Below are 19,770 nucleotides of genomic sequence, written 5' to 3'. Positions count from 1 at the left end.
TGGTGGCAGATGCCTGTAACCCCAGCTACGCTGAGACACGAGAATTGCTTGAATCTGGGTGGCAGAGGTTGACAGTGAGCTGAGACTGTGGCATTGCACTCCAGCCTGGGTGACAGAGCAAGACTCCGTCTCAAAAATAAAAAGATTCATAATTTTAAAAAGTCTTACTGTGAAGCTTCTCAAGTTTCGCCTTCTCCGTCTACCGTCAGGGTCTCTTTTGGGGCAGAAGGTGTTGTTGAACCAGTTACCAAGGTATAGAAATGACTTGGGGCTTGGGATGATGTTGAAAGGAGGTGGCAACGTTCCACCTTCATCAAAGTAACTCATCCAGAGCTTCGTCCTTGCAAACTTCCACTCAATATCAGCATGATCCTATGAAAGACAAAAGTTCAAGGATTTGGGATGGGAAACTGTACGACATACCCACTTCTTATTCTAAACTTTCTAGTTGCTTCTATAGAGGGCAATATGTCAATAGCTATATAAATTCAAATCATACATAACCTGTCACCCAGTTACCCTACTCTTAGAAATATATCCAATATATATACTTATAAAAATATGTATGTACAGGGCTGTTTACTGTCGCACAGATAATAGTAGCAAAAAAACTGGCAGCAACCTAAATATTCAACAGTAGAACTGATTAAATAAATGGTGTTACATCTACAAAATGGTATTAAATATAAATACTAAAATGTAGATCCATAAACATATTTATATATATATGCATTTGTTCAGGCCCTCTAAATGAATAAAACAATATAAAGCACAATATATATTATGTACAATGATCCAGTTTATACAACCGAAAAATATTTTATATTACATGCTTACATGTTGTAGACAAGTACACACTAAACTGTCAATAGTAGTTATTTTTAAGGAGTGCGATTATGGTGGGAGGCTTTGTTTTTTAAAAAACTTCAACTTTATTGAGGCATAATTTACAAAGAATAAGATTCAACCACTTAAAGTGTTTGATGAGTTTTGACAAGTATATATACCCATGTAACAACCAATATTATCATAACACACACACACACCCACCCTAGTGTACATTTCTAGGATTTTTAAGAGATGTATTGACTGATGTAATCACTACTACAATGAGGTTACACATTTCTATCACCCTCCAAAATTCCCTATTTTTACCTCTTTGTAACTCTCCCAACTAACCTCTGACAACTGCTGCTCTGTTTTCTGTCCCTATAGTTTAGCTTTTCCAAAATGTCATATAAATGGAATCATATAGTAGGTAACTTTTTAAGACTGGCTTATTTTACTCAGCATAACACCTTTGAGATTCATCTGTGTTTTCATATGTATCAATAGCCCATTCAATCATATTGCTGAGTAGTTTTCTATTATATGGATGTACAATGGTTTATTTGTTTACCCACTGAAGAACATTTGGGTTATTTCCAGTTTATAGCAATTATGAATAAAGCTGCTATGACCATTCATGTACAGGTTTTTGTCTAAACACAGGTTTAATTTTTCTAACTTAAATACCTGGGAGTGGTATTGCTGAATCGTGTGTTAAGTGTGTGTTAAACTTTATAATAAACTGCCAAACTGTTTTTCCAGAGTGGCTATACTGTCTTACATTTTCGCTAATTGCTCTATATATTTTTTAGTGCTTGTCAGGTTTTTAAAGTTTACTCATTCTAACAGGTATGTAGTGGGATCTCATTATGGTTATAATTTGCATTTCCCAAATGGCTAATGATGTTGAGCATCTTTTAACATGCTTATTTACCATCTGTATATCTTCTGTGATGCAGTGTTCTTTGGATCCTTGGCGCATTTATATCTATATGTCTATCTGTACACACACACATGCACATATAACACACATACACATAGACACACATACACATACATGCACACACATAGAAACACACACACACACACACACACACACACACACACACACACATACACACACATAGATGGATAGATATTCTAGATACCATCTCTTTGTTAAATCTGTGACTCGAAATATTTTATTTCAGTCCGTATCTTGTCTTTTCATTCTCTTAATGATGTCTTTACTAGAGCAAAATTTTACTTTTGAGATCGTCAAAATTATCATGTTTATAAAACTATCTTTTTTTAATAGATTGTGCTTTTTGTGTCATGTCTACAAAATCTTCAGCTAACCCAAGGTGATGACAGTGTTCTCTTATGTTTCCTCCACAACTTTTGGAGTTGTAAGATATGCCCTTAGTTCTGTGATCCATTTTGAGTTGATTCTTCTATAATGGAAGAGATTTATGTTGAGATTCTTTTTTTTTTTTTAATTGTATTTTAGGTTCTAGGGTACATGTGCAGATCATGCAGGATTGCTGCATAGGTACATACATGGCAATGTGGTTTGCTGCCTCCATCCCCCATCACCTATATCTGACATTTCTCTCCATGTTATCCCTCTCCACCCTCCCCACCCCATGCTGTCCCTCGCCTAGCCCCTCCCCAACAGACCCCAGGGTGTGATGCTCCCCTCCCTGTGTCCATGTGTTCTCATTGTTCAACACCTGCCTATGAGTGAGAACATGTGTTGTTTGATTTTCTGTTCTTGTGTCAGTTGGCTGAGAATGATGGTTTCCAGATTCATACATGTCCCTACAAAGGACACGAACTCATCATTTCTTATGGCTGCATAGTATTCCATGGTGTATGTGTGCCACATTTTCCTTGTCCAGTCTACCATCGATGAGCATTTGGGTTGGTTCCAGGTCTTTGCTATTGTAAACAGTGCCGCAATAAACATACATATGCATGTGTCTTTATAATAGAATGATTTATAATCCTTTGGGTATATACCCACTAATGGGATTGCTGGGTCAAGTGGAATTTCTATTTCTAGGTTCTTGAGGAATTGTCACACTGCCTTCCACAATCATTGAACTAATTTACACTCCCACCAATAGTATAAAAGTGTTCCTATTTCTCCACATCCTCTCCAAACATCTGTTGTCTCCAGATTTTTTAATGATCACTATTCTAACTGGCATGAGATGGTATCTCAATGTAGTTTTGATTTACATTTTTCTAATGACCAGTGATGATGAGCATTTTTTCACATATTTGTTGGCCTCATATATGTCTTCTTTTGAAAACTGTCTGTTCATTTCCTTTGCCCACTTTTGAATGGGTTTGTCTGTTTTTTACTTGTAAATCTGTTTTAGTTCTTTGTAGATTCTGGATATTAGCCCTTTGTCAGATGGGAAGATTGCAAAAATTTTTTCCCATTCTGTTGGTTGCCAGTTCACTCTAATGATTGTTTCTTCTGCTGTATAGAAATTCTGGAGTTTAATTAGATCCCATTTGTCTATTTTGGCTTTTGTTGCCAATGCTTTTGGTGTTTTAGTCATGAAGTCCTTGCCTGTGCCTATGTCCTGAATAGTTTTTCCTAGGTTTTCTTCTAGGGTTTTTATGGTGTTAGGTCTTACGTTTAAGTCTTTAATCCATCTGGAGTTAATTTTAGTGTAAGGTATCAGAAACGGGTCCAGTTTCTGTTTTCTGCACATGGCTAGCCAGTTTTCCCAACACCATTTATTAAACAGGGAATCCTTTCCCCGTTGCTTGTTTTTGTCAGATTTGTCAAAGATCAGATGGTTGTAAATGTGTGGCATTGCCTCTGACGCCTCTGTTCTGTTCCACTGGTCTATATCTCTGTTTTGGTACCAGTACCATGCTGTTTTGATTACTGTAGCCTTGTAGTATAGTTTGAAGTCAGGTAGCGTGATGCCTCCCGCTTTGTTCTTTTTGCTTAGGATTGTCTTGGCTATGCAGGCTCTCTTTTGGTTCCATGTGAAGTTTAAGGTGGTTTTTTCCAGTTCTGTGAAGAGGGTCATCGGTAGCTTGATGGGGATAGTGTTGAATCTGTAAATTTCTATGGGCAGTATGGCCATTTTCACGATATTGATTCTTCCTAACCATCATCATGGAATGTTTTTCCATCTGTTTGTGTCCTCTCTTATTTCCTTGAGCAGTGGTTTGTAGTTCTTCTTGAAGAGGTCCTTTACATCCTTTGTTAGTTGTATTCCTAGGTATTTTATTCTCTTAGTAGCAATTGTGAATGGCAGTTTGCTCTTGATTTGGCTCTCTGTTAGTCTGTTATTGGTATATAGGAATGCTTGTGATTTCTGCACATTGATTTTGTATCCTGAGACTTTCCTGAAGTTGCTTATCAGTTTCAGGAGATTTTGGGCTGAAACAATGTGGTCTTCTAAATCTACAATCATGTCATCTGCAAATAGAGACAATTTGACTTCCTCCTTTCCTAATTGAATACCCTTTATTTCTTTTTCTTACCTGATTGCTCTGGCTAGAACTTCCAATACTATATTGAATAAGAGTGGTGAGAGAGGGCATCCTTGTCTAGTGCCAGATTTCAAAGGGAATGCTTCCAGTTTTTGCCCATTCTGCATGATCTTTTTAAAAATATGAGTGAACAATTGCTCTGATACCATTTGTTAGAACAGCTCTCATTTCTCCATTGAACTGCTTTTGCCCCTTTGCCGAACATCACTTGGGGCATGCTGGACTACTAGATATCCACATTCAAAAGAGCACAGTTAAACACTTCACTTATACCACATACAGAGCTTAAATCAAAATGGATGATTGGCTTATACTTAATAGATAAAAACTATAAAACTCTAATAGGAAAGCTTAGGAGTAAATTTTTGTGACCTTGTATAAAACAACAATTTCTCAGATATGACACCGAAAACTAAGTGTCAAAAGAAAACAGATAAATTTGACTTAACCAAAATTAAAACCTTTTTTACTTCAAAAAACGGCATCAAGAAAATGAAAAGATAACTCATAGAATGTGATAAAATAATTTAATATCATATATCTGATAAGGAACATGTATAATTGTGTATAAAGAATAATTACAACTCAACAATTAAAAGACAAATCAATGTAAAAATGAGAAAAGCATATGAGTAGACATTTCTCCAAAGAAGATATACAAATGGCCAGCAAGCCCCTGAAAATATTCTCAACATCATTAGTCATTAGGAAAATTCAAATTAAAACCACAATGAGATACCACCTTATACCCATTAGGATGACTATTATAAGAAAAGACAGATAATAGCAACTGTTTGTGAGGATATAGAAAAATTGGTCCCCTCATATATTACTCGTGTGTGTGTAAAATGGTATAGCCACTTTGGAAAGCAGTATGATAGGTTACTCAAATGGTTAAACATAGAGCTACCATATGACCCAGCAAATCCACTCCTAGGTACATACCCAAGATCATTTAAAACGTGTCTCCACTCAAAAACTTGTATACAAATTTTTATAGCAGCATTTTTATAATAACTTTAGAATGAAAATAACCCAAATGTCCATCAAGCGATAAATGGATGAACAAAATGTGGCACATTCATACAATGAAATATAATCTGGCATTAAAAAGGAATGAAGTACTGATAAATGCTACAACATGGAAGAACCTTGAAAACATTATGCTAAGTAGAAGTAGCCAGTCAATCACAAAAGGCTGTATTCTATGATTTCATTTCTATGAAATGGTTAGAATAGATAAATCCATAGAAACAGAAAGTACATTAGTGGTTGTTAGGGTGCATGGGGCATCATTTTTCAATGAGAAATGCTCTGGCATTAGACAGTAATAATGGCTGCACATATATTCAAATATACTAAAAACCACTGAATAATACAATTTAAAAGGGTAAATTTTATTGTATATGAATTATATCTTAGTGAGACTTATTTATTTAAATGCAAAAGAAAAAATCAGTTGGGATGTTTGTGAGAGTCTATGTCTGAATTCTCTGTTGTGTTACATTATGTCCATCTCTGCATCATACCACACTGTCTTGATGACTGTAGCTATATAGTAACTGTTGAAATTAGGTAACACAATTCCTTCCACTTTAATTTTCTTTGTTAAGATTAATACCTTTATTCTGTTGAGTCTACTAGTCCCCAAATACAGTATAGTATTTTTTTAAATTGTGCTTTATAGTTTTCAATGTATAGGTCCTGTGCATGTTTTATTAAGCTTATAGCTAAGTATTTCATTTTCTTTGCAGCGATTTTCAATGGGACTAGTTTATTTCAGATAATAGCAGGTACTGTCTTTTAAAATTTCAGTTTCCAGTGATTTCTTGCTAGTATACATTGAGATTTATATGTTGACCTTGTATTCTGTGGCCTTGTTAAGCTAATTTTTTGTTCTAGAAAGTGTTTTTGGTGGATTCTTTAGGGACTCTCTTTATATAAGATCATACTGTTTCCAAACAAAGACAGTTTTCCTTCTTTCTTTCCAATGTGTATATCCTTAATGATTTTTTTCTTATCTCATTGTCTAGAATTGTCTGCGTAACATAGGCTAGAAGTAGTGAGAGTGGATATACTATCTTTATTACTGATTTTAGACAAAAAGCCTTCAGTCTTTCACCACTAAGTTTAATGTTAACTGTAGGTTTTTGTGGATTCCTTTTATCAGGATGTGGAAGTTACATTCTATTCCTAGTGTATTAAGATATTTTTTTATTTAAAAAAAATCACAAATTTATGTTGAAGTTTGTCAAATGCTTTTTCTACATCAATTGATATGTTAATGGGTTTTTCTTGTTCTACCTGTTAATGTGATAGGTACTTTGTACTCCACAGATAAATCTCATTTGGTTATTTATGGGTAGTTTTGTTTGATTGGTAGTTTTTGCTTTAAATATTTTCTATATGTCATCACAATGACTTCTAGTGCCTATGGTTTCTGATTTAAAAAAAAATTAGTTATTGTCACATTGAAGATCCCCTGTACATGATGTAATAATTTTTCTCTTGTTGCTTTCAAGATTCGTTATTTGTCTTTCACTTTGTCAGTTTGACTATGATGTAAATATCTTTGTATTTATCCTGCTAGGGGTTATTTGAGCTCATAGATGTATAGATTAATTTTTTTTCATCAAATTTGGTAAGTTTTTATTTTTCAAATATTCTTTCTTCCCATTTATCCTTTCCTGCTGGGATTTCCATTATGTGTATGTTGGTACATCTGATGTTCCACAAGTCTTTGAGGCTCTGTTCAATTTTCTTCATCCTTTTTTCTTTCTGTTCCCTAAAGTAGAAGTCTTTTTTTTTTTTTTTTTTTTTTCTTTTGAGGCAGAGTCTCGCTCTGTCACTCAGGCTGGAGTGCAGTGGTGCCATCTTGACTCACTGCAACCTCCACCTCCTGGGTTCAAGCAATTCTCTTGCCTCAGCCTCCTGAGTAGCTGGGATTACAGGCACATAACACCATGCCTGGCTCATTTTTGTATTTTTAATAGAGACGGGGTTTCACCATGTTGGTCAGGCTGGTCTCCAACTTCTGACCTCATGATCTGCCCACCTTGGCCTCCCAAAGTGTTGGGATTACAGGCGTGAGTCACTGCGCCCGACCCTAGCAGTCTTAATTGACCCATCTTCCAGTTTGTTGATTCTCTGTGTCAGTTTATATCTGCTATTGAGCCTCTGTAGTGATTTTTTCATTCTGTTATTGTGCTTTTTAAATCCAGAATTTCAATTTGATTTTTTTAATCATCTCTATCACTTTATTAATATTTTCTAATTGTGGAAAAATTATTCTCATAGTTTCCTTTAATTCTTTAGACATGGATTCCTATAGTTCTTTGACATAGGATATGTCATATTTAAAAAACATTTAAAATAGCTGGTTTAGTGTTTTCTAATAAATCCAACATCTTGGCTTCCTCAAGTACAGTTTCTCTTGGTATATTTTTTCCTATATATTGGCTATACTTTCTTGCTTTTTTATATGTTTTGTATTTTTTGATAAAGCTAGACATTTTAAAACATGTAATGTGATTAATCTGAACATTTGAGCCCCTTCCACCAGGTTTTGTTTTTATTGGTGTTTCTTGAGTGACTTTATTTGACTGATTATGATAAGCCTGTATTCTTTGTCTTATAAAGCCATTGAAGTCTATTCTCAGCCTAGTGCTCAGTTAATAATTGCACAGTGATTTTATCAAATGCCTTGAATCAGTGAGTCTCCCACTCTTTGCTAAGGTGCTCATGTATTGTGACACAACTCCAATGCTCCTTCAGTTTAAAACTCTGCCTTGGCTTTTCCTTACTGCTTGTGCAAAGCTCAAGATTAGCCAGAGGGGAGAGATTAGGGCCTTCTCAGATGTTTCTGGGCATGCATAGAGCCCTGTATGTGTCCATAGTCTTCTAGGACTATGTTGGAGGTTTTCAGAGCCCCCTATGGACATCTTGTTACCCATGTTTTCCTTTACATTTTTTTAATCAGCTTCTTGTTAGCCCTAACTGGCCTTGTTGCCTTAGGCTGCTGTGCTGTTAAACAACTGCCACTTTAAAAAAATAAAAATCTGTTTCTTTACTAGCACATGAGATTTTTAAAAGGAGAGCTATGTCTTACAATGTTGGCCTTCAGTGGTTTTTGAGTGAACCTTCAGTCTATTAGTAAATCCTAGAATTTTCGCTTTGGCCTTTCAGATATTCCATGAAAGCCTTCTTTTTGCTCTACAAGGTAGCAGTGCTTAGCTGTCATATTAAAAGATTAGCAGATTGAGTCCAATATTGACATTTAATGAAACAGGGATTTTTAAACTTGATTCTATGAATTAAGTTAATGGAATCAGTGGATCTACTATATTTGTATGCAAAATATTGTAAGTTTTGCATTTTTCTGGATTTTCATTATATTTTCAAAGGAAACTGCACATCCCTAAATGATTAAAATTCACTGAAGTAGAGGATTCTGTTGATTTCTGAGATCTTCATTGCCTATTTCTGGATAAGAGATTCTAATCAGCTATTAATGAATGAAGTGGAGATACTTTTGTCTTTTCTAGGAGGGACTAAATGGCTTTGAGAAGTAAGTTTAAAATAAAAATCAAGCCTCTAGATTAAAATTAGGTACTTATTAGATCCACTGCTAGATTTTGTTATTTAATAAATTAATAAAGAAGCACATATATTACCATGTCACAAATTTGTGTTTAAAAATATTTTGATAACTGTATTTAAACATTTCTCTTTTTTTGTAATTATACTTATTTTATTTTGATGTAGCTCAATTTACATATTTCCTCTTTTGTTGTATATACTTTTGCTGTCTTAATCTAAGAAACTGTTGCCTAATATGGGGTCATGAAGATTTACTACTGTGTTTTCTTCTATTATTTTTTTGCAACAGCTTTATTGAGATATATTACATACATCATAAAATTAATTCTTTAAAATATGTATTTCAAGGGTTTTTAATACAGTTGACCATTGAACAACATGTGAACTGTGTGTGAGTCTACTCATGTGATTTCTAAAAAATAAATATATTGGAAAATTATTTGGAGACGTTCAACAATTTAAAATAACTCACAGAAAAACCACATAGCCTAGAAATATTGAAAAATTTTAAAAATTAGATATATCCTGAATGCATAAAATATGTGTAGATACTAGTCTATTATATTATTTACTACCATAAAACAGACACAATTATTATAAAAAGTTAAAATTTATCAAAATGTATGCACACACAGAGCATACATGGCACCATTTGCATCAAAAGAAATGTAAAGAAATGTAAAGGTGAAGTATTAAATCACAACTGCATGAAATTAACTGTAATACATAGTATACTACTATAATAATTTTGTAGCCACCTCCTGTTGCCACTGTGGTGAGCTCAGGTGTCATGAGTGTCCATTTAAAACACTGTGTGCCACTTATTTCCACATAAACAATTACTGCAATAAATTGCATATTGTAGTAAAAGGTGATCTCTTGTGGTTCTCATATATTTTTATTGTATTTAGTGCAATACTGTAAACCTTGGATAACACCGGGCGGGGGGGAATATGAAGTACACTAGCAAGGCTGGATGTACTCCCAAGAAACAGAAATGTCATGACATTACAAGAAAATGTCGAATTTCTTGATAATGTACTCTAGATTGAGGTCTGCAGCTGTGGTTGCCCACTATTTCAAGATAAATGAATTCAACATAAGTACCACTGTAAAAAACGAAAAGGAAATTTGTCACTGTAGCTATGCCAGCAGGTGCAAAAACTTTGCACTTTTTGCAAAATACCTTTATATCTAGTTTTGAAAATGCACTTTTTATGTAGGTGCAGGATTGCTATAAGGAAAGCATACCTATAGATTCTAATATGATTCAAGAAAAACTGAAGTCATTATATGACAAAGCAAAAGGAAGGTGAGGGATCTAAAGCTGGATTATTTAATGCCAGCAAAAGATGGTTTGATAATTTTAGAAAGAGGTTTAGCATTAAGAATGTCAAGATAACAGGAGAAGCAGCTTCTTCCGATGAAGAGGCAGCAGATGAGTTCGCAGACTCTTCTTAAAGAGAAAGGATATATGCCTGAACAGGTTTTTTAATGCAGATGAAAGTGTCCTATTCTTGGGGGGGAAATGCCACAAGGGATAATTATTAGTAAGGAAGAGAAGCAGACCCCAGGATTAAAGGCAGGAAGATATGGGCTAACTCTAATATTTTGTGCAAATGCAATTGGGCTTATGATTGAGACTGCCCTTACCTATAAAACTTCTAACCCCTTAGCCCTGAAGGAAAAAGATAAAACCCAGCTGCTAGTCTTTCATTTGTACAAGAAGGCCTGGACAATGAGAACCCTTTTTCTGGATTGGTTCCATCAATGCTTTCTCCCTGAAGTCAGGAAGTACTTTGCTAATAAAGGACTGCCTTTTAAAAGATCTTTTGATGTTGGACAATGCCCCTGGCCACTCAGAATGCTATGAGTTTAACACCAAAGGCATCAAAGTGGTCTACTGGACCGAAAATGCACCTTGAATCCAGCTTCTAAGTCAGGGGGCCGTAAAGACTTTTAAGGCTCTTTTCATATGGTACTCTGTGGAAAGGATGTCAATGCCATGGAAGAAAACCTCAATAAAGAGAACATTATGAAAAGTCGGGAAGGATTACACCATTGAGGATGCCACATTTGTTATAGAAAAACCCATAAAACCCATCAACGCCCAAAATGGTAAATTCCTGCTGGAGAAAACTGTACCCAGATACTATGCATGAATTCACAGGATTTATGACAGAGGCAATCAGGGAAATCATGAATGAAATTGTGGATATGGAAAAAAACAAAAAGGTGAAAAGTGTAGGGTTTCAAGATACGAATCTTGGAGAAATTCAAGAGCTAACAGATACGACAGCAGAAGAATTAACAGAAGATGACTTGATGGAGATGAGTGCTTCTGAACCAGTGCCAGACAATGAGAAAGAAGATGAAGAAGCAGTGCCAGAAAACAAATTAACATTAGGCAATTCTGATTATTCAAGACTGCTTTTGACTTTTTTTATGACAGGGACCCTTCTATGATATGGGCTTGAAAACCAAAGCAAATGGTGCAAAGATTGGTACTATATAGATAATTTTTACAGAAATGAAAAATAAATGTCACAATGAGTGTACCTGTCTCTTCTGCCTCTTCCACCTCTTCTGTCTCTGCTACCCCTAAAACAACAATATCAGCTCCTCCACTTTCCCTTCCTCTTCAGCGTACTCAGTGTGAAGATGATAAGGATGAAGACCCTCATGATGATTCCCTTTCACTTATTGAATAGCAAATATATTTTTCTTCCTTATGATTTTTTTTTTTTTGAGATGGAGTTTCACTCTTGTTGCCCAGGCTGGAGTGCAATGGTGTGATCTTGGCTCACTGTAACCTCTGCGTCTTGGGTTCAAGCAATTCTCCTGCCTCAGCCTCCTGAGTAGCTGGGATTACAGGCATGCACCACCATATCTGGTTAATTTTGCATTTTTAGTAGAGACAGGGTTTTTCCATGTTGGTCAGGCTGGTCTTGAACTCCCGACCTCAGGTTATCCTACCACCTCAGCCTCCCAAAGTGCTGGGATTACAGGCGTGAGCCACTGCACCCAGCCATGATTTTCTTTCTTTTTTTTTTTTTTAACTTTTAATATTGTTTATTTTACATATTTGTTTTCTTCTTTGATTTCCACTTTGTGTCTCATGGTTGGTTTGGTCCATTTCTCTTTATTATGAATTTGGTCCCCACCCTCATGCCATGTAATTTGTTATGTGTTTGCTAGTGAGTATTTACCTTATGAATATATTATAATGTTGAAAGCAGCTGAGGATATGTTAGCTTTTCTAGATGAAGCCTCTATTTTGTTTCTTTTTAAAATTTATTTATTTTACTTTAGGTGCATACTATATCTGGCATTTCTCCCCATGTTATCCCTCCCCACCTTCCCCTCCCTCCCCACCCCACACTGTCTCTCCCCTACACCCCCCAACTGCCCCCAATGTGCGATGCTCCTCTCCCTGAGTCCACGTCTTCTCGTTGTTCAACATTCACCTATGAGTGAGAACATATGGTGTTTGGCTCTCTGTTCTGAGTTTGCTGAGAATGATGATTTCCAGATTCATCCAAGTCCCTACAAAGGACACGAGCTCATCGTTTTTTATGGCTGCACAGTGTTCCATGGTGTATATGTACCACATTTTCATTGACCCAGCAATCCCATGACGGGGTATATACCCAAAGAACTATAAATCATTCTACTATAAAGACACATGCACATGTATGTTCATTGCAGCCCTGTGTACAATAGCAAAGACCTGGAAGCAACCCAAATGCCTATCAATGATAGACTGGACAGCTATGATTTTCTTAATAACATTTTCTTTTGTCTAGCTTACCTCATCATAAGAATACAGTATATATCACACCTGTAATCCCAGCAGTTTGGGAGGCTGAGGCAGGTGGATCATGAGGTCAGGAGTTTGAGGCCAGCCTGGCCAAGATGGTGACACCCTGTCTCTACTAAAAATACAAAAATTAGCTGGGCGTGATGCATGCCTGTAGTCCCAGCTACTCGGGAGGTGAGGCAGAAGAATTGCTTGAACCCGGGAGGCGGAGGTTGCAGTGAGCTGAGATCGTGCCATTGCACTCCAGCCTGGGTAACAGAGTGAGACTCTGTCTCAAAATAATAATACAGTATATAATATGTATAACATACAATATATGCGTTAATTGACTGTTATCAGTAAGGCATCCCATCAGGATTAGGCTGTTAGTAGTTAAGTTTTGGGGAAATCAAAAGTTACAAGCAGATTATTGACTGCACAAAGGATCAGCACCCCTAACCTATATGCATTGTTCAAGGGTCAGCTATATATTCACAGAGTTCAGCACCATCACTACTATCTAGTTTTAAAACATCCTCATCACTCCAAAAAAAAATTTATTGGCAGTTACATTCCAGCACTCCCATCTTGCCACCCTTTCTTGTTTCTATCAACCACTAATCAATCTACTTTCATCTCTATTGATTTATCTGTTTTGAACATTTCATATAAATGGAATCCTAAAAATATTGTTCCCTTTTGTGTGTATTCTTACACCTAGCATAATGATTTCATGGTTCACCCATGTTGTAACATGTCAGTACTTTGTTTTCTTTATGGCTGAATAATATTTCCTTGTATAGACATCTTGTTTATCCACTAATCAGTTGATGGTCATTCAGGTTGTTTCCACTCTTTGCTATTGTATTTTGAATAATGCTGTTATGAGTATTTGTGTACAAGTTTTTATGGAAGTATATGTTCTTAGTCCTCTTGAGTATATACCTATGAGTGGAATTAAATTTCAATTTATGCTTTGTTATGAAGAAATATGACAAAGTAATGAAAAATAAAATTCTTAAATGCAAAAATTATATAACATTACAATAAAATTTTATGGGGATGTGGAATGGAAATGAGAATTCAAGGAGACAAAGGAATGATGTAAACTTTCTTCCCCTGAAGAAGACTTAAGCCATTTATTTTCTTAACCTATGAGTATGAGTAAGAAGTTGCTATAGTATTCAGATTACATTGGATGCATTTAAATGAGTAATTACATAGTTTTATTTTAAATGTCAATGTCTACCGTATTCCAGAAATTACATCCTTTGCAACTGTTGAAACTTATGATGACATATTTGGACATCAATCCAAAACTATATAAGGAGATACTGTATATAGATTTTGTTTCTCCAAATTCATTAAGAGGATATGCCAGCAAAATGTTTGAATGCTTTTGATGAGAACCTGAACTAAGACAATTTCAATATATAAATTTTATGTATAATGTGTGTGTGCATGTGCATTCATACACACACACAGTTATGGCTATAATAATTATCGCTGTCCTGAAATCCTGCCATGGGATGCAGTGTTTCTTTAGGGAAATTAGGATGCAGAGAAGGATAGGAGGTAAGAGCAGTATGAAATATTGAGAAAGAGCATGCTGCTGTTGAAAGAGCAGAGGTTTTGGGGGTCAGACAACACAGAACTATTTGGAATACTGCTCTTCTACTTACTAGCTATGTGATCTTAGACCAGTAAATTCAAGTCTTTGAGTCAGTTTTCTCAACAGTAAAAATGGGGGGAAATACCTACCAAGCTGAATGGTTGTAAAAGTCAATATAAAATTCCTAGGCTACTCCCTGGTATGTAGTAAGAGCCATATAATTCTTGATTCCTTCCTCTATACTTCTGAACCTATAATACCAGGAACAAACCTTGAGTTCTCATTTTACCCTTTGATGGTCCAGAATAGCAATCTCTCATCCTTGGAAATACATTTATGTTTTGCTACCACAGCTCTTGAAATGAAGTAGATATTCAATCAGTATTTCCTAAAATGAACTGAGTCAGATTTTCAAACACAGATTTCCATCTGTGGACATGTTCAAAAAGGGAGAATGATGATTCAACTCCTATGGGTATTCAGCCATTTTTTAATTCAGTAGATGTTTTGGTATCTGGAAATTCTGGTGTTTTTTTTGTTTTTTTAATCCCTAGGTGAGTTTAGTTTTTTGTTTGTATGTATTTTAATAAGCAGGTATGTCCTTAAAATTTTTTTCTAAAGGTTTTGAGGGAAAAATACTTGATTTTTGACAAAAAATGGAAACATACAATGGGCCAAGTTATAAACCATAGGCATTTTTTTTGCACTTAGAATGCTTTCTGGTTTCCCTCATTGCATCCACTTCACTGATCTGAGGATATGACTTTAGTTAAGCATTTTGAAAAGAGCTCAAGGACCTCAATTGCTCCCATTCCATTCCTCTGGTGCTCACGTGACCTCATATTGGGAATTACTATGTAATAATCTAGCAGATAAATTATTGCAAATACTCAAGTCTTTTTCCATTCATTTATCATATATCAATTCATTATCTAACTATCCATTTATTTTTTGATTCCTGTGTTGAGAAACCACCACATTGCAAGTGTTCTGTTTAGTTTTGCGTATGAAGAAATGATTGTCCAGTGGTTGTGATGGGAATACCACACAGAATACAATTAGAGTTTAGAGGTATTATCTGAATCCTAAAGATCAGCAAGTATGGCTCACCTGGAAGGATTCGTTAAATATGGTGAGCTGTTAATTGATGAGTAAGGTAAGCATTCATACATTAATTCATTCAAAAATATGTGTTGATTGCCTACCAGATTCTAGGTGTTGGGATTATAGCAGGGAACAATATGGATGACAAAATCATTTGGTATATAGAAATCTGTTTTATTCATAACCCTTGGTTTAAATTGAATTATAACATTATGGATGTGCTTTTGTAATCATGCTTATCTAAAACTTTCCAAAAGATATCATCCCCAAGAAATTTTCATTGTTCTTCCTGAGACTAGTCTTTTACTTTATCTGATAGACAAATAGGACATTGGCTGTTCCCTTGTTTATTTTCAGTGTTTGGTAGTGATGCCCTTTTCTACTCTCTGTCCTACCCTCTCTACCCAACTATGACTTTGGAATGTTTTCCCAGAACAGCTCCTGGCTGGGTGGTTTTGTGTAAGAGACAAACTACACAATCATAGAGAGTGGTCCTGCCTTTTCTCAACTTTCCAGTGTTTAGGACTTCTGTGCAGCTATAATGTGCACCTAATGACACATAGCCTTACAGATGTGTTCCAATTCATGTGTGTGCCCTGCATTGGCTTTCAAGTTTGTCAGCTTCTGTAGAGCAGGCCAAGGTTTTTATTGGTTTCCGCTCCTTTCACAGTCTGAGTGTATATACTCTAATCATAGAGCACACCCTCAAATGTTGTTAACTTGCCCAGATTCTGAGCACATGGCCATAGCTAGAGGTTAAATGAACACATCTGTTCAGTTTTACATTTCTCGACAAATCCAAGCTCATAGTTATGTTCCTTGCAGTCAAACTACAAAGCCAATTTCTTAACAGTTTTTGACAGTCTTATGTATTCTTTCAGATTTCCTGCAAACAACTATCTTGCTTAGCAAATTGGAAAACTTTATAACCTAATATGCAGGGAGAGTAGCAGGCACAATCACAGCAAAAGTAGAGCTAATAATAACTCTTAAGGAGAAAGGCTGCTCCTAGGAATCTTAGGCCATAGGGGCAGGCTGGCTGGAGAGATATTTTGGGCAGGGAGACACATTGCGAGGCTTCACTTTAACTGATAGTTGCCTACTTTATTTGAGTATAAGACCAGCTTTGCTTCACTTTGATGGGAAAGTAACAAATAGCTGAGACATATTTTTCCCAAAGAGAAGCAAAAGGATTCATTTTCCATGACAAGGGAAGTCTGCCTCACCTGGATTGCTTTACTCTCTTAGTAGAACTCAGGGCATGCTTCTCAAGTGGTGGTGTGTATCAAAATCATATGGGGCATTTGGTAAAAATGCAGATTTGTGGACCGCACCAGAAGTTATACATTGTATTGCAGTTTTACTGTGGGGCTATAAATGTAATTTTAAAAATATGTAAGCATTTTGAAAATATTATAATTTTTAATTTCATTTTTTCAACTTGTTTAAAAAATATACAGGAATCTGCAAAATACGGAAGTAGTTGAAGCCTCCCTCAACCTTGTGGAGACCCTGCAGCAGAGAAATATTCCTCAGTAAGTATTCCCACATCCCTCAATGCCCTCCCCTCTAACCTATTACATGCATGCAATGTAGTCTAGTGAGGAATCAATTCCCTGCCACAAAATAGTCTACAATCCTCATCTACTCTCTAAGGCTTCTAGGTGGTTAGAATTTACTGTTCTATTCATTCTAGGGCCTGCTGGGAATTACTTTGAGATTGGTGTAGCTAGTCTAGAGCCCTTGTAGCAACTTCAATTCAAGTTTACAAACTCAGCTGCAAAGTGTCAGGGCCAAAAAGAGAGCTGTCCCTCCAGTTGTTATTCACTGCCCATCCACTGCCCCCAAGACTCCCTTATATCCTAGTACTGATGCTTCCCAATAGCCCCTTTAACCTTTCCCAAACTGCAAGAGCCCCCTCAGTGGGTGTTACAAACAGGTCCTTCTCCCTGCTCACCGTGTGCAGTGGTCTAGTGGAAAGCCATTCTGTTTATCTCCTACTCCTATCCTCAGGCATGAAAGGGCTGCTAATCCCCTTCCCAATTATGGTTTCTAGGTGGTTGTAGTTACTGCTCTGACCATTTGAGGACTTGGTGTATGTTACTTTCTTACTAGTACTCAGCTTCCCTCCTTTTTAACCACCTCAGTTTCAGTGTGCAAACTCAGGTGCTACACTTCAGGGCAAACCTCAGAACTCATGCTCCAGCTCCATTCCAGCCCTCCCATCCTCATGTTCCCAATTCCTCTCACACTCCACTACTGAAATCAAGCCAATATTCTGTCTCATTGCTTCAAGAGAGATCCAAGCTGTTTGTAGGTGAGAAACAGAAAGTAGAGAAGACATTACAAAACAGGTTATATTTGAGCTGGGCCTTGAGACATAAGCAAGATATCTCTGGGCAGAGATGGAGGGAAGGAACTCCTCAGAAAGAGGCTACGATATGAAAAGTCAAGAAGAATATAGAGGTTAAGCATGCCTTTGAAACCAGATGAACATATTAGAATTTGTTTACATCAGTAGTTCTCAAACCTCAGTGGATATCATACTGACCTAGGGTGCTTGCCAAAATGCAGATTCCTGGGTTCCACTGCAGTTACACTATCTGCAGTGTATGATGCTCTGGGGTTGGGAGGCCCAAGAATCTTCTTTGGGTAATTTTGATGTAGGCAGTTGCTGACCATTTTCAGAAACACTAATTCGGGGTTTCTACCTGCTAATCTAGATATATTTAGGCCAGGTGTGGTGTCTGATGCCTGTAATCCCAGCACTTTAGGAGGCTGAGGAGGGCGGATCACTTGAGTCAGAGTTTCACCTGACCAACATGGTGAAACCACATCTCTACTAAATATACAAAAATTAGCCAGGTGTGGTGGCAGACACCTGTAATCCCAGCTACTTGGGAGGCTGAGGCAGGCAAATTGCTTGAACTAGGGAGGTGGAGGTTGCAGTGAACCAAGATCACACCACTGCACTCCAGCCTGGGAGACAGAGTGAGACTCTGAAAATACATATATATGACTTCCACCAAGATGGCTGAATAGGAACAGCTCTGGTCTACAGTTCCCATTGACAGGGCACCAGAAGACAAGTGATCTCCACGTTTCCAACTGAGGTACCAGGTTCATCTCATTGGGACTGGTTAGACAGTAGGAACAGCCCAAGGTGGGCAAGCCGAAGCAGGGTGGGGCATCACCTTACCTGGGATGCACAAGGGGCCAGAGAACTCTCTTTCCCAGCCAAGGGAAGCCATTAGGGACTTTTCTGGACACTCTGGCACTCCGGCTCAGATACTGCACTTTTCCCACAGTCTACACTACCCACAGACCAGGAGATTCCCTCCGGCACCTATAATGCCACTGCCCAGGTTTCTAGTACAAAACTGGGTGGCTATTTTAGTCTAGTGGCAGCTGGAACACCATTGAGACAGAATCGCTCATTCCCCTGAAAAACGGGGCTGAAGCCAGGAAGCTGGCTTGGTAAGTCCCACTCCCACGAAGACCAGCAAAGTAAGATCCACTTGCTTGAAATTCTCTCATCCAGCATAATAGTCTGAGCTTGACCTGGGACATTCAAGCTTTGTGGGTGGAAAGGCACCCACCATTGCTGAGGCTAGGGTAGGCCGTTTCAACATTGCCTGTGTCAACAAAGCTGCCGGGAAGTTTGCACAGCATCTGGGTGGAGCCCAGCACAGCAGCTCAACAAGGCCTCTGCAGGCAGACTCAAGCCGATTCCCTTCTTGCTGGGCAGGGCATCTCTAAAAAAAAAAGACAGCAGCCCATCAGGGACTTACAAAGCCCCCACCTTCCTGGAACAGAGCACCTGGGAAAAGAGGTGGTTGTGGGTTCTGCTTCAGCAGACTTAAACATCCATGCCCAACAGCCCTGACGGGAGAACGGATCTCCCAGAACAGTGCTGGAGCTCTGTTAAGGGACAGGCTGCCTCCTAAAGTGGCTTCCTGACCCCTGTGCATCCTGACTAGGAGACACATCATACAGGAGCGCTCTGGCTGACATCTGGCAGGTAACCTTTTGGGACAAAGCTACCAGAGGAAGGAACAGGCAGCAGTCTTTCTGTTCTGCAGCCCCGTGGGTGACTTCCAGGCCAGCAGGTGGACCTCCAGCAAACTCCAGCAGACCTGCAGCAGAGGGGCCTGACTGTTAGAAGGAAAACTAACAAACAGAAATCGCTTCAACATCAACAGAAAGGACATCCACTCAGAAACCACATCCAAAAGTCACCAACTTCAAAGACCAAAGGTAGATAAATCCACGAAGATGGGAAGGAACCAGTGCAAAAAGGCAGAAATTGCCAAAAGCCAGAATG

At 37.5% G+C, this 19,770-nt stretch overlaps 2 protein-coding genes across 2 annotated transcripts in view; one reads left to right on the top strand and one right to left on the bottom strand.

Annotated features, from left to right (window-relative positions):
• ALG13 (ALG13 UDP-N-acetylglucosaminyltransferase subunit) overlaps positions 1 to 16,991 on the top strand; it is a 114,818-nt gene extending 97,827 nt beyond the window's left edge. The window contains exon 23 of the mRNA XM_037729087.1: positions 16,907 to 16,991. Coding sequence (XP_037585015.1) covers positions 16,907 to 16,929 — 23 coding nt within the window. The 3' untranslated portion in view covers positions 16,930 to 16,991. The remainder of the gene's footprint in view (positions 1 to 16,906) is intronic.
• TRPC5 (transient receptor potential cation channel subfamily C member 5) overlaps positions 1 to 19,770 on the bottom strand; it is a 292,767-nt gene that overhangs the window by 7,517 nt on the left and 265,480 nt on the right. The window contains exon 10 of the mRNA XM_017502147.2: positions 169 to 372. Within this exon, the coding sequence (XP_017357636.1) occupies positions 169 to 372 (204 nt within the window). The remainder of the gene's footprint in view (positions 1 to 168; positions 373 to 19,770) is intronic.

Source organism: Cebus imitator, unplaced genomic scaffold (genome assembly GCF_001604975.1).
Source record: "Cebus imitator isolate Cc_AM_T3 unplaced genomic scaffold, Cebus_imitator-1.0 Scaffold292, whole genome shotgun sequence".
NCBI classification, from domain to species: Eukaryota; Metazoa; Chordata; class Mammalia; order Primates; family Cebidae; genus Cebus; species Cebus imitator.
This window is presented reverse-complemented; position numbering and strand designations above follow the sequence as displayed.